The sequence below is a fragment of the Macaca fascicularis genome, chromosome X (genome assembly GCF_037993035.2).
Source record: "Macaca fascicularis isolate 582-1 chromosome X, T2T-MFA8v1.1".
NCBI lineage: Eukaryota > Metazoa > Chordata > Mammalia > Primates > Cercopithecidae > Macaca > Macaca fascicularis.
Genome location: NC_088395.1, coordinates 72,515,149 through 72,531,536, shown reverse-complemented (window position 1 = coordinate 72,531,536; position 16,388 = coordinate 72,515,149). Strand labels below are relative to the sequence as shown.

At 37.1% G+C, this 16,388-nt stretch overlaps 1 protein-coding gene across 14 annotated transcripts in view; it reads right to left on the bottom strand.

Annotated features, from left to right (window-relative positions):
• HEPH (hephaestin) overlaps positions 1–16,388 on the bottom strand; it is a 92,787-nt gene that overhangs the window by 11,893 nt on the left and 64,506 nt on the right. For 10 of the 14 annotated variants that reach the window (XM_015444147.3, XM_074029220.1, XM_074029222.1 and 7 more), the window contains exon 16: positions 953–1,059. The exons of the other annotated variants lie outside the window; for them this stretch is intronic. In XM_015444147.3, coding sequence (XP_015299633.1) covers positions 953–1,059 — 107 coding nt within the window. The remainder of the gene's footprint in view (positions 1–952; positions 1,060–16,388) is intronic. 14 annotated transcript variants of the gene reach the window in all.

The following is a 16,388-nucleotide window of genomic DNA, read 5'->3' as shown; positions in this document are numbered from 1 at the left end:
CAGTACTCTGCAGGGAGCCAGTTTCTCATACAAGCCCACTGTGCCTCTCAGCATTTCCTCATGATATCTTACATTTATAAGTACCCCACTATGTTATTTGAATTCATTCTAACAATTATCTTGGGACTTAGTTAAGATGCACTATCTGACCTATGCTTTATCTAGGCTAAAGTATTTATTGACCTCTTAGCCTACCCAGCATCTTTACAACCTAGTGTCTTTTTTGTGCTGTTTCCTCTGCCTGCAATGCCCTCCCCATCATCATATCGCTTATCTGATGGCATAATGTGACTCAGCTTTTAAGGCCAAGAGTACATGCACCTCCCATTGTGATGCCTTCTCCAGGTTCTCTCTTGCTTAACTAGACAATACTCTTTGAAGGTGGAAATGTATCTTAAATTTATATCATCCAAAGCACCAAGTAAAATGCCTAAAATGTGGTAGGCACTCAATAAATGATTGTTAATGGCTGGCTGTAGATGGATGGCTAGATCGATAAATCCATTTTCCAGATGAGGAAACAGAGGCAGAATGACTTATTTAAGGTCATTCTAAAAGCATGCTATAACCAAATTTGGGACTAGAGCCTCAATCTCTGTACAACCAACCCCAGGTTTCTTTTGTGTTTTCTGTTTGCTTGTGTGTGGTTTTGTTTTTTGTTTTTTTTTTTTTTTTTTTTTTTTTTTTTTTTTTTTTTTTTTTGTAATGAGAGCATGTTACTATATAGGATCCAAAATGAAAAGATAAGAAAGAAAATCTTTGTGACAAGTATCTGGTGCTGCCCATTCCCTTCCTCCCTCCTCCTGTCTATTAAAATAAGTCCAGCTTTTGAGGAATGTTCCCCAAATTCTAGGCTGTAGTATCTCAGGAGCAAGCTTCTTACTACACCTGGTTAATAGCTTCTTTTTGCCAGGAGTTTGACCCACTTCCAGGTAGCCAATCTTGTATTTACCTTGATGGGATCCACTGCAGAATAATAGATCCAGGAAACACAAGCAGAGTCATTGGGCCCAGGGCCAGATCTTTCTGGGATATTCCACTGATAAGTGAGCACCTCACCTAGGAAGTGTAACAAGGAACCTCCAGTTGCACTGGGTCAGAAATTTCTCTCAATTCCCAGGTCTCCCCAAGAGGCAGTGGTGGGTGAATCCCATCCTCTTTAAGATCTTCATCCTTTCTCCATCATTTTATTTTTGTGACCTTGTGCTTCTCCCTCCTGGGACACCCTCAACCTTTCTTTTCTGCTTTCCCTTTCCTCAAAGGCCCAGGTCCAATACTCTGGTAAGGCAGCCTTGCTACTTTTTTTTCCTGCTTTTAATATCCTCTTTATCTTTGCGGGGAAGGCAGGGGACGGGGGAGGCAGGGTGAGGTTCTCTGCTGTGGTTTATTTTTTCCAGCTGCTGTCTCCTAAATGCAGTTGTTTGCACAAAGTTCTGTCTCAGTTCTCTTCTCTCTTTCCATACTCTCTCCTTGGAACCTTTAGTCACCTTTCTGATGTCAACTATGATCTGTGCATCAATGACTCTTAAATACTTAGTTCCAGCCAGACTCACCTTGTTACTCAGCTCCAATTCCAAATATTCTATTAGATACTGAATATATTTTAAAGATTGTCCTGACAGCACCAGGAAAATAGATTGTATGAACTCACCTCCCTCCTTTGAAAAACCACCCTCTTTCCCAATCTGTGCTCCCAGTGTCTATCTAGAAATAACACTATCACTCTTGTACTTACTCAGACTCAAAACTTTAATCTTCTTTACTTCTTCACTTTCATAATTCAACATCTAACCAAATGGCAGGTCTTATTGATTCTACCTCTACATTATATTTTAGAACCATCCTCTTCTCCTTTCAATTATCATTACTCTTGCCCTAGTTTAGACCCTTGTTTTCTTAACTGAACCATTACAAAGCCTCCTAACATGTTTCTCTGCCTCCAGCCTTGCCCTCTCCAATTCATCTTCCAAATAATGTTACATTAATCTTTTCTAACAACTTTATTGAGATATAATTTGCATACAATACAATTCAACCATTTAAAATGTTCAATTCAATGTTTTTTAGTATATTACCAGAAGTTTGTAACCACCACGATTCATTTTGCATTTCATTACCACCAAAAGAACTCCTGTACTGCCCTCACCCTCTCATCCACCCACCCACCCCCACCACACCCCACCCAAGGTAATCAATATTCTACTTTCTGTCTCTATAGACTTGTCCACTTTGGGCATTCCATAGATATTGAATTATATCATACATTTCATTTTGTGACTGATTTTTTATTTAATATGTTTTCATTGTCCATCCATGTTGTAGCACATATCAATACTTAATTGTGTTTATTGACAAATATTCCATTGAATAGATATACCACATTTTATTCATTCATTCTTCAGTTGATGAACATTTGGGTCATTTCCACTTTTTAGTTATTATGAATAGTGCTGCTATCAGCATTTGTTTACAAGTTTTTATGTGGATATATGTTTTCATTTATTCCTGAGTTTATGGTAACGCTGTGTTTAACCACTTAAAGAATTGCCAAACTGCTTCCAAAGCACCTGCACCATTTTGCATTCTCACCAGCAACATATTAGGGTTCCAATTTCTCAACATCTGCATGAACACTAGCTATCGTCTGCTTTTTAAAAAAAATTATTTTCGTTATCCTAGCATGTGAAAAGTGTTATCTCACTACAGTTTTTATTTCCAATTCTCTGATGGCTAACAATATTGAGCATCTTCTCTTGTGCTTAATAGCCATTTTAACATCTTCTTGGGAGCAATGTTTATTCAAATCCTTTGCCCATTTTAAATTCGGTTATGTGTTTTTTGATAATAGCATTGTCAAATAACAATGACATCAAGCAATAGTTCCTTATGGATTCTGGATACAAGTCCCTTATCAGATATATGATTATGGAATTATTTCATATCCTGTGGATTGCCTTTTCACTTTTTATGGTGTCCTTTAAAGGATACTTTAAATTTTAAGCTATTTCAATTTATTTGTTCACTTGTGCTTTTAGTGGTGTATAAAGGAAACCATTGCCTAATCCAAGGTTATGAATGTTTGCTCATTTATTTTCTCCTAGAAGTATAGCTTTAGCTTTTATATTTGGGTCTTTGATCCATTTTGAGTTGATTTTGATTTTTCTGTATGTTGTGAGTTAGAGGTTCAATTTCATAGTTTTGTATGTGGATATTCAGTTGCCTCTGCACCATTTATTGAAAAGACTATTTTTTTTTTCCATTGAAAGGTCTTGGCACTTTTGTTGAAAATCAGTTGACCAAAATGAGAGGGTTTATTTCTGGATCTTCAATTCTATTCTGTTGATCTATCTGCCTATCCTTATGCCAATGCCACACAGTCTTGAGTTCTACACTTTGTAATAAGTTTAGAAACCAGTAAGTATGAGTTCTCCAACTTTGTTTTTCTTTTGTGACATTGTTTTGGCTGTGTGATATTAATCTTTCAAAAATCTTTCTTTGTTCATGTCACACCTTTTGTCAAAGACCTGTAATGGCTCTCTCATATTCAAATAATAAATTCCAAAAATTTCCCCATCAGCTAAGCCCTCTCTAACTCAGCCCTGGCCTGCCTTTCCAGCAATGTCTCTTACTCTTTCTGGTTCTACAAAATATATACTGGTCAAACCTAACCACTTGCTCACCTCTGGTCATACTTCATACTTTCATAGCTCTGTATCTTTTGTCATGTTGTTCTGTTTACATGAACTTCTCTCCAACCTCTCCACTGAGTTCAAGACTTATTCAACAGTCTTCTTGGCACCTCCATTTGTCTAGTTTTTATCTCAGACTCAACATATTAAAAATAAATATTTGACCTCTCACCCAAACCTTCTCCTCTTCAGTCTTCCTTTTCTCACTAGAGAGTGCCACCAGTTATGAAAGCCAAAACCTCAAGAGTTATCTTTGATTATTCTCACTCCCTCACATCTCATATCCATCATCAAAATTCTGAGGGATCTACCTGAAAAGTATATGCTACCACCATAGTCTGTGCCATTATCTTCTGTCACCTGAAAAACTACAATTGTCACCTATCTTGTTCCTCTCATAACATGTGATTCACATAACAACAAGTGTAACCTTTTAAAATACAATATAAGCCATGCCACATCTCTGCAACAGCTCCTCACTGTGAGTAAAACTAAATAAAAATTCCCTACCATGGCTTGCGAGACTCTACATGATCTTACTTATCCTTCTTTATATCTACAAACTCATTTCTTATTATTCTTCATCTTTCTTAGTATACTACAGCCACACTGTCTTCTTCTTATTCCTTAAATACACTGAGATCATTCCTGTCTCAAGGTATTTACACCTGCAGTTGAAGCTGTCCTGTAGCTTTCTTAATATGGCTGATTTCTATGCTACATTCAAGTATCAGCCTAAATATAATTTCCTCAGAGAGCCTGGGACTGACCGTAGTAGTCAAGGCTTCACTCTTGTATCCAAAATACATAAAGAACACTTAAATTTTAACAAAATAAAAACAACCCAATTAAAAATAGGCAAAAAATCTGAACTGATATTTCACAACACAAGATATAAGAATGACAAATAAACATATGATAGATGTTAAACATTATTAGCCATTTAGAAAATGCAAATCAAAATTACAAGATATCGTTACATACCTGTCACAATGGCCTTTAAAAATCAGTGATAACACCAAATGCTGGCAAGGATGTGGAACAACTAAATCACTCACACTTTGCTGATGGGAATGTAAAATGGTTCAGACACTCTGGAAAAAAGTTTGTCAGTTCCTTATAAAGTTAAATATCCCCTTACTGTATGATCCAGAAATCCTAGTTCTAGGTATCTACCATAGAGAAATGTGAATGATGTTCACACAAAAGCTTCTACACAGCACCTGTAATCCCAGCACACTAGGAGGCCAAGGCAGGTGGATCACTTGAGGTCAGGAGTTTGAGACCAGCCTGACCAATATGGCAAAACGTATCTGTGCTAAAAATACAAAAATTAGCTTAGTGTGGTGGCAGGCACCTGTAATCCCAGCTACTCAGGAGGCTGATGCACGAGAATCACTTGAACCTGGGGGGCAGAGGTTGCAGTTAGCCAAGATCGTGCCACTGAACTCCAGCCTAAGTGACAGAGTGAGACTCTGCCTCAATCAATCAATCAATCAATGCCTCTATACACATAGTCGTAGCAATTTTATTAATAAGAGCCAATAACTGGATAAAATCTAAATTCCCTTTAACAGTGAAAAGTTGTACAAAATGTGATACATTCATACCATGAAATACTACTCAGCGCTAAAAACAGTAAACTATTGACACATACAACAACTTAGAAGAATCTCCAGAGAATTATGCTGTGTGAAAAAGGTTAATCCTGAAAGATTGCATACTGTATTATTCCATTTATATGTAGATATCACTTACGTAAATCATAGAATATGTATACATATATATGCATCTTTTTTTCTAGGAAAGATGTAATAATAGGGATTGAGAACAGATCAGTGGTTCAAAGAGGGTGGGAATAGCAAGAGAGTTAACTGCTCTAATTCCTAATTGCGGTGGTGATTATACTAATCTATACATCAAAAAAGTTAATTATACTGTAAGACTTTAACAACTATAGGAGTTTAGATTTATTAATCCCTGGAGAAAGTGTTATAGGAGAGTTTAGGCTTGGTCTGAATCTCAAGGAATGAGGAGAGCTTAAAGAAGAAGAGTCAGAGGTGAAAGCATGCAATTTTTTTTTTCACCCATACAATCAACAAAGCTGTATTGAACACATACTACATGTTGAGTGTTGGAAAGAGTCATAAACAAAACAACATAGTGCCTGTCCTCTTAGAATCTAGTTGGGAGAGGAAACAACATACAAGTAAACCAACAACAACAACAACAACAACAAAAAGAAAACATGTAGAATTACAAACTGGGATAAGTGCTATGTCCTTGTGAAGATCCCTACCCTCCTTTACCTTTTTAAATCAGGTCCCTCCTGACTCCATCCTTTTCCCTATCTGGTCCAAATTCCCTCACTGCCATGGTCAGCATTTGAACTACTCTTTTACAAATATCCTGCACTCTCATGTATTCTTGCCTGTTACTCTATTCTACACAATGCATCCCCTTCACCACTCCCACTCCATAATAACTTCATGGAAATCAGTGGTCCTCAAAGTATATTGCTTCCACCAGCAGCATCAGAATTCACTTAGCAGTTTGTAGAAATGCAAATTATTGGGAATCTCTCCACACCTGAAGATTCAGAAACTCTGGGCGTGGGCTCAGCAACCTATGGGCAATATAACAATCCCTCCAAGTGATTCTCATGTTCACTAAAGTTGGGTACCAGTAACCTCCCTAGGTGTATCTTATAATCTGCCTCTTCTGATCTTAAACTGTGGTTGAACACAGCTGGGGAAAATTGTACAGCCTTCTGTAGTGTTGCTTCTTCAAATTTCAATTTTCCAGTCTCATTGTGTCCTCAGTGCTATTTGGTTCGATAGCTTTTAATCCTGTTCCTCTTGGTGACAATTCCAGACTTTCACTACACTCCTCAAGCCTCATTTGTTCCTTACCTTCTCACTCTAAAAAACTGAATTCAACTCAGATTTCACAGAATAAGAATAATATTGTCAAAAACTTGCATAGCATTTATAAGACATTAATTCAAAATCCCTATGAGACAGATATTACTATTAATTTCATTGTATATATGAAATAACTAAGGCTTCAACTCTTAGATATTATATCATTTTCTAAGGATCACACATCATAGCTGAAATTTGAGCCCATGCAGTTTAGCTTCAGAATTCCTTTTACCACTACTCTACAAAGACTCTCATCCTTTAAAATTCCATTCTTTATCCACATCTACCAAGCCCTGGAGCCTCAGAGGGGGAAGTGATCCTACTCCAATTCAAGGTTCATACTTTCTCCCACTTCTTGACAGATTTGAATTTCCTCTTCCTCCTGGATCTTCTACTTCTCCTATGCCTGTTCCTTTCCCCATGTAAGCCATGATCAAGTCTCTCCTTTCTCTCTCCTGTGACCCTCAAGCTACTGCAATCCCTTGTTCTGTCTTTTTCAACGGCAAAGTATTTTTAAAGTCCTGCCGACATCTACTTTCTTTACTTCCTCATTTCCTGTATACTCCTTAATGAGTCTTTCTTCATAGTCAAAAAAAAAAAAAAAAAAAAAAAAAAAACAGAAAAAACTGCTGACACCTTGATTTGGAATTCTGGCCTCCAGAATTATGAGACAATACATTTATGTTGTTTAAGTCACTCAGTTTATGGTACTTCATAATGGCAGCCCTAGCAAACTAATACAGCCTCCAACACTTTCATGCTATCTGATGTAGTTTGAATTTTTGTCCCCTCCAAATATCATGCTGAAACTTGATCCCCAGTGCTGGAGGTGCCACCTAATGGGAGAGTCATAGGAGTAGATCCTTCACGAATGGCTTGGTGCTGTCCGCTCAGCAATGAGTGAGTTCTTGGTCTATTACTTCACACAAGAGCTGATTGTTTAAAAGATCATGGCACCCCTCCTCTCCTTGTCTCTTGCTCCCTCTCTCATCATGTAACACACTTGCTCCCCTTTCACCTTCCATTACAACTGAAAGCTTTCTTGGGCCTTCAGTAGAAGCAGATGCTGGTGCCATGCTTCTTATATAGTGTGAAGAAACATGAGCCAAATAAATCTCCTTTATTTATAAATGACCCCGCTTCAGGTAATCCTTTATATAGCAAGCAAAATGGACTAAGACACTATCAAAAGAAATAGATAATTTAAATCCTTTCTTTCTTTCCTGATCTTGTGTCTCATTCCTGAAAGCTTAGCTAAAACAATATGCTAACACACAATCATCCAAAAATATGCAAATGTTGGATACCATAAAGGTGTCTCCAGCAACTACTCAGAAACCTCCTCTCTTAGCTCCTGATGCTCTCTTACTCTGATTCAAGTCTCTTTCTCCACTTCACTTCTGCATGTTAGGTCCGTCTCCCATTGCAGCTTTGCTCCTGTACTTTAGAATCTAGCTTTTACAATTGAATGAATGGAACTAGCAGTGCCTGACCACTTCCATTTTCACTGAAGGTCCCAAACCTGATATCACATCTTCATTTGCTCTGAGCTACTTCTTTACTAAATGTGCTCCAACCTAAGAAGTTAGCCATATGAAGTTTATGAATCATCTGCTGTAATGTCAAGCATCCATCTCCTCATTAAGGAAAAGTAGCTAAAACCTGTGGAGCAATATGATACTGAGTCAGACTGCATTAGAGTAAATGTTACAGATACGTTTTGTTTTCAGATTTAAAAAACAAGCAAACAAACCAAAAAAAACTTTTGTTCATTCTTTCAAGAATCAGAGGTTAATTAAAGAAAGTGAGTTCCAAACTGTATCTCCTCTGGCACTTCCCATATTGGGCTGTCTTCCAGTCTACAATAGAACCTTCTAGCTATAGCATCTCAAAACAACTTCCAAGCCAGTCTGCCTACCTGGTCAGCCAGATGAAGACTTCCTAGCCGTTCAAGGGTGAGGAATGGAAATATGGATGGAATTCAGACACTATTCTTACCATTTGCACTATCTGACCCCTTAGACCATCCTTTTCTTAAAACTCTATTTGACTTCCAAACACCATTGCCTCCTGGTTCACTCACCAATCTTGCATTCCCCTTTCATTGCTTTATTTTTCTCTACCCATCTCTTTCTTTTTATTTTAACGTAAAGTTAACAAATAACAATTTTTAGTTATTAAAGTAATATATTTGTATGAAAGTGTATGCAAATACAGAGAAAGAAGACTAGATGGAAATGCACCAAACCAATAAGAAGTCTAGATGGAAACGCACCAAACTTTCAAGAGTGGTGCACATTACACTGTATTCCCAGTAACAGGATAATTTTTAAAAATCTTTGCAAATTGAAAATCAAAAGACAAAAAAAAAAAAAAACAAAAATAAAACAAGAAAATTGACTTTTCTTGGAATTCATTATCTGAAACCTCACGTGGGTCCTCTGTGCTGTTCATCAGTCTTATTCCATTTCTCAGAAAAGTTTGTTTTTCTACCCTTTGAATCAACAATTTCACACATTTTTTCCTTTCCTTCAAACCTCCTACCCCAGCGCACCCACCTCCACAACACTAATGGCCTTTACTCAGATCTGAATCAGAAAATTGAAACCATCAGACAAAAACTCTCATTACACTATTGTAAAATCCGCAAATTTCTCTCACTATACGGTAGTCCCCTCTATCCATGCAGGATACATTCCAAAACCAGTGGAAATCTGAAAGCACAGATAGTACTGAAGCTGATTACTGTCAATTGAAACACATTTCCGTTTTTATCTTCCACCCACAAATGTAATGCCTTTTTCGTCTTAACTAAGCACTTATCACACATTGTGGCCATAGCCTTTGTAGTTTGAGGTGCTACAGAAAAACTTGCATGAATTTATTTTTCCTTCTTCACAATTCCATAGACAGAATATTCGTTCTTACCATCAATCTTGGCAACCTTAGCATACAACTTTTTTCATTATTAATTCAAGAATTTTCACCTTTTCACTAAAAGCAGCACTATATGGCTTCTCTTTGGCACATACAAATTGCCAGCATCACTACTCTAGCACTTTGGGGCCTTTATTAACTAAAATAAAAGCTACTTTAAAACAAGCATTGCAAAACTGTGACAGTTGATCTGGTAACTGAGACAGCTGAGTGCCAAATGGGCAGGTAGCATATCCAGTGTGGATATGCTGGACAAAGGAAAGATTCACATCCCAGGTGGGATAGTATGAGATGTTATCACAGCACTTATAATGATACAAAATTTAAAACTTTTAAATTGTTTATTTCTGGAAGTTTTCACTTAATATTATCAGATTATGATTGACCATGAATAACTGAACGCATAGAAAGTGAAACCAGGAATGAAGTAGTACTACTGTACTAGAGTGTGTCGATCTAGCAGAGAGGGAGAGACTGATAATTAGGTGGAAGAGAGAGAGAGATAATAACCATAGGACTTAGGTAAGTAAAAAAAAAAAAAAAAAAAAAAATGGAGAGGAAATGGGATCCAGAGCATGAATGATAGGAATTAATATTTAATTAGAGAAAAGATGCCTTATTATTTGTAACTGGAAGAAAGAAAGGGAAGATGGTGCAAATTAGAGGAGCTTTCAGTGCTGTCCAATACAGTAGTCATATGTAGCTAATATAACTGAAGAACTTAATTTATAATTTAATTATAATGAATTTAAGTTTATATAGCCATATGTAACTAGTGGCTGTGGTATTGGGCAGTTCAGCCCAAACTATGCCATTTAAAAAACCTACCTTAGTCACACATTTCTATCGAACTACAATATCCCATTTTTTAATACCCTTTAAAATAAGCCTTGAGAAAAGTTGTTGATACTCCCTATTTTCATTCCCACAACTCCTTTTCACTCTTTGGTTCATGTAACTTGACTTTTGTTCCCACGATTTCACTGAAATAATTACTTATAACAGCTGTTTAAATATGCTTAAAGAACTGAAAACATAAATAAAAAGTAAAGAAAAGCTCCTAAAACTGTATCTGAACAAAATTCAAATATAAATAAAGATACAGAAATAAGAAGGAACCAAACAAATTCTAGAATAGAAAAGTAAAATTGAAATTTTAATTCACTAGAAGAGTTAAACAGCGGATTTGAGCAGGCAGAAGGCAGAGTCAGATAACTTGATGATAGGACAATTTAAAATATCTAGTATGAGGAGCAGGAGGAGAGAATAATGAAGAAAAGTGAACAGAGCATACGGGACCTGTAGGATAACATGACAAGTGGATTAATACATACATTATGGAAGTCAAAGAAGGGGGAGAGAGAAAGGAGAAAAAACATCTGAAAAAATAATGGCTAAAAATGTCTCACATTTGACAAAACATATGAATCTATACATCCAAGAAGCTCAACTGACTAAAAGTAGGCTTAGCAAAACTCTACCCACACCAAGGAGCATTGTAATGAAACTATTTAAATAAAGATAAAGAGAACCTGAAAAGATGCAAAACAAGATTTGTCACAGAAAAGAAATTCTCAATAAGATTAATAGCCAATTTCTTCTCTGAGACCATGGAGGTTAGAAATAAGTCAATTGACATATTTAAAGTGCTGACAGAAAAAAAAATACTCTTCATCAAAGAATTCTATATTTGACAAAATGGCCCTTCAAAAAGGAGAGAGTGGGAGGGGCCAATATGGCAGAATAAAAGCAGCAAATGTACTCCACTCTCACAGAGAGGAAACAAAAAGGTTAGTAAACACTGTCCCTTCGGGCCAATCAACAGAGAAACCATGTCAGGATTCATCAAGGCAGTAGGGCTACGGAGATCAGGGAAGAGGGAAGCTGAGCACCGGGCTGTATGGGCACAGCAAAGAGCCAGAAGAACCTCTCCAACAGGGGGAAGGGTGAGTAAGTAAGAATATTCTGGGAAATTCACATCCTCCACAGGAACCTATGCAAGACTGGGAACAGCAGAATCACCCTGGCCCCCCTACACCACCCCCACCATGCTTCTAGACTGAGGCAGAGAACCACCTGGATGTTTTGCAGGGGAAACTCTTGACTCCAAGAGGAACTCTACAAGTCTTAAGCCACAGAATAGACCAGTACTGACACCACAGCCCCAATAGAGACTAAAGTCATGGTGCCTAGAAGGAGTAAGATTGCCCTACTGCTCCTCATCAGACAGGGCTCAGCATCAGCTTCTGACACAGTGGTCTCACTTCTACCTAAACTCAGCCAACATCTGTAGCCTCTGCTGTCTTAAAAAGCACCCAGATGGCAGGAATGACAATCCCACCCACTCCTGCCACTGGTAGCCAGGCAGGTAATGCCTGCTAAATTTTCTAACCCAACAGTCTCACTCTGTCTGTACTCAGTCCTGTTCAGCTTCCTGCTGTCCCAGGAAATACCCGGACAACAGGGCAATTAATTCCATCTACCTCCTCTCATGGCCAGACAGGCCACATCTGCTAGAGCTTCCAATCCAGTAGTCCCACTTCTGCTGGAACTCTGTGGGCAGGCACAACCCCAAGTTCCCCCAGGACACACTCTGACAGCAGATTACAGCTGACCCGGCAAGGATATGGCCTGTCTGCAACTGCAGCGTTTGCTTAAGGGAGCTTCATGGACAAGAACACCCAACAAAAGAAACACAGGCACAGAGACAGTAATCAGAGGGAGTTATTTAAAGACCAAAGAGTGGACTAGAATCAAAACCATTTCACTGAACCCACCTTGCACCACAATCAAACCCCCAAAGGCATCAAAGAATACAAAAGCAAGAAAAACCTATCCGAAAGACAGCAACTTCAAAGACTGAAGGAACATCAGCATACACAGATGAAAAAGAATCAGCACACAAACTCTGAAAACTCAAAAAGCCAGAGGGTCCTCTTACCTCCAAATGACCACACTAGTTATCCAGCCATGGTTCTTAATCAGGCTGAAATGGGTAAAATGTCAGAAATAAAATTCAGAATATGGATAGGAATGAAGATCAACATTCAGGAGAAAGTAGAAACCCAATTTAAATAATCTAAGTAATACAATAAAATGATACAGGAGATAAAAGAAAATAGACATTTTAAGAAAGAACCAAGCTAATCTAATAGGACTGAATAATTCACCTCAATAATTTCATAATAAAATTGCAAGTATTAACAGCAGAATCAACCAAGCTGAGGAAAGAATCTCAGAGCTCAAAGACTAGTTCTCTAAAATAACCCACTAAGACAAAAATAAAGAAAAATAGAAGAATGAATAAAATCTCTGAGAAATATGAGATTATATAAAGATACCAAATCTATGACTCATTGACAACCCTGAAAAAGGGAGAGAGCAAGCAACTTGAAAAACACACTTGAAAATATCCATGAAAATTTCACCTAGCTCATTTGAGAAGCCAGCATTCAAATCCAGGAATTGCAGAGCACACCTCAAAGATACTATACAAGATGATTATTCCTAGTGTGCACAGTCTTCAGTTTTCTTCAAGGTCAAAATGAAGGAAAAAAAATGTTAAAGACAGATAGAGGAAAGGGGCAGGTCACCTGTAAACAAAACCCCATCAGGCTAACAGTGTACTTCTCAGCAGAAACTCTACAAGTCAGAAGAGATTGGGGGCCTATATAAAGCATCTTTAAAGAAAAGAAATTCAAACCAAGAATTTCATAACTAGTGAAACTAAGCTGTATAGGAGAAGGAGAAATGAGATCCTAAGATCCTTTTCAGGCAAGCAAATGCTAAGGGAATTAGTTATCATCACACTTGCCTTACAAGAGGTCATTAAGGAAGTGCCAAACATGGAAAAGGAAAGACCCTTACCAGTGACCACAAAAACATGCTTAAATATATAGACCATTGACACTATAAAGAAAGCACACAATCAAGTCTTCATAATAACCAGGTAACAACACAACGACAGGATCAAACCTACATGTATCAATAATAACCTAATGTAAACGGGCTAAATGCCTCAATGAAAAGGCATGTAGTGCCAAGTTGGATAAAGAAGCAAGACTCAACTGTATGCTGTTTAAAAGACATCCATATCACATGTAATGACACCTATAGGGTCAAAGTATAGAGATGAATAAAAATCCACCAAGCAAATGGAAAACAGAAGAAAGCAGGAGTTGCTATTCCAATTTCAGACAAAACAGATTTTAAACCAACAATGATCAAAAAAGACAAAGAAGAGCATTCCGTAATGGTACAGGGTTCAATTCAACAAGAAGACCTAACTAGCTTTTTGATCCTTAGCTTCCTGGCATGCTCTACCCTCAAGTACGCCCTGTACTCACTTGTACTCAAAGTTTAGCTCCCACTTGTGAGTGAAAACTTGCAGTATTTGGGTTTCTGTTTCTGCATTAGTTCACTTAGGATTATGGCCTCCAGTTCCATCTATGTTGCCTCAAAATTATGTCATTCTTTTTCATGGATACCTAGTATACCATAGTGAATAGTACCACTTTTTATTATCCAATACACTGTTGGCATGAAGATTGATTCCGTGTCTTTGCTATCATGAAAAGTGCTGTGATGAATACACACGTCAGGTGTCTTTATGATAGAATTATTTATATTTCTTTGGTTATATATCCATTAATAAAACTGCTGGGTCAAACAGTAATTCTGTTTTAATTTCCTGGAGAAATCTCCAAGCTGCTTTCTACAGTGACTAAACTAATTTACATTTTTCCCAGCAGTGTATGAGCATTCCCTTTTATCCACAATCTCATTGGCATTTGTTAGCTTTTGACTATTTAATAACAGCTACTCTGACTGGTGTGAGATGGCATATCATTGTGGTTTTGATCTGCATTTCTCTAATAATTAGTGTTGTTGAGAATTTTTTCATATGCTTTTTGGCCACAGGATATAACGTCTATGCCTTCAAGAAGTATCTGTTCATGTCCTTTGTCCATAAGGTTGTTTGATTCTTGCTTGTTGATTTAAGTTCTTTATAGATTCTGGATATTAGACCTTTGTTGGATACATAGTTTGAAAATATTTTCTCCCATTCTGTAGATTGTCTGTTGGCTTTGTTGGTAGTTTATTTTGTACAGAAACTTTTTAGTTTTATTAGATTCCACTTGACAATGTTTGTTTTTGCTACAATTGCTTTTGGAGTATTTGTCATAAAATCTTGCCAAGGCCTATGTGCATAATGATATGTCCTAGGTTTCTTCTAGGGGCTTTATAGTTTTAGGTTTTACTTTTGAGTCTTTAATCCATTTTGAGTTGATTCTTGTATATGATTAAAGAAAGGGTCCAGTTTCAATCTTCTGCATATGGCTAGTCATTTATCCCAGCACCATTTATTGACTAGGGACTTCTTTTCCCATTCCTTGCTTTTGTCATATTTGGAAAAGATCAGATGGTTTTATGTGTGCAGCTTTATTTTTTCATTCTCTAACCTGATATATTGGTCTATGTGTCTGCTTTTGTACCAATACCCCACTGTTTTGGTTACCATAGCCTTGTAGTATAGTTTAAAGTTGGATGACGTCATGTCTTCAGGTTTTTTTTTTTTTTTTTTTTTTTCTGCTTAGTATTGTCTTGTCTACTCAAGCTCTTTTTTGGCCCCATGTTTATTTTCAAATAGTTTTTTCTAATTCTGTGAAGAATGTCCTTAGTGGTTTGATAGGAATACCATTGAATCTACAAATTGTTTTGGGTGGTATGGCCATTTTAACAATAGTGATTCTTTCTATCCATGAACATGGAATCTTCTTCCATTTGTTTATGTCATCTCTGATTTCTTTGAGCAGTGTTTTGTAATTCTGTTGCAGACATCTTCCACCTCCCTGAATTGCTCTATTCGTAAGTATTTTATTCTTTTTGTAGCTATTGTGAATGAAATTGCAGTCTTGATTTGGCTCTCAGCTTGGATGCTACTGGTGTGTAGAAATGCTACTAATTTTTGCACATTGATTTTGTATCATGAGATTTTACTAAAGTTGTTTATCAGTTCTAGGAGTGTTTGGGCAGAGACTACATGATATTTTAGGTATAGAATTATATCATTTATATGATAGCTTGACTTCTCTTCCAAAGTGAATGCCTTTCTTTCTCTTTCCTAATTTCTCTAGCTAGGATTTCCAGTGCTATGTTTAATAGGAGTAGTGAGAGTGGGCTTCCTTGTCTCGTTCCAATGCTCAAGGGGAATGCTTCCCTTTTGTTCATTCAGTATGATGCTGGCTGTGGGTTTATTATACATGGCTGTTATTTTTAGGTATAATCCTTCAAAGCCTAGTTGTTGAGGATTTTTAACATGAAGGGATACTAAATTTAATCAAAAAGCCTTTTCTGTATCTACTGAAATAATCATGTGGTTTTTGTTTTTTGTTCTCTTTATGTGGTAAATCACATATATTGATTTGCACATGCTGAATCAGCCTTACATACCAGGAATAAAGCCTAGCTGATCACGGTGGATTAGCTTTTTGATGTGCTGCTAGATTCTATTTGCTAGGATTTTGTTGAGTATTTTCGTGTCTAAGTTCATCAGGCATATTGGCCTGAAGTTTTCTCTTTTGTTGTGTTTATGCCGGGTTTTAGTATAAAGATGATTATTGCCTCATAGAGTGAGTTAGAGAGGTTTCCCTCCTTTTTGATTTTTTGGAATAGTGTTAGTAGGATTGGTACTAGCTCTTCTTTGTATATCTCATAGACTTGGGCCGTAAAGCTGACTATTCCAGGGCTTTTTCTGCTTCATAGGTTTTTTTTTTTTTTTAATTGCTAATTCAATTTCAGAACTCATTATTGGTCTGTTATCACTTTCCATTTATTT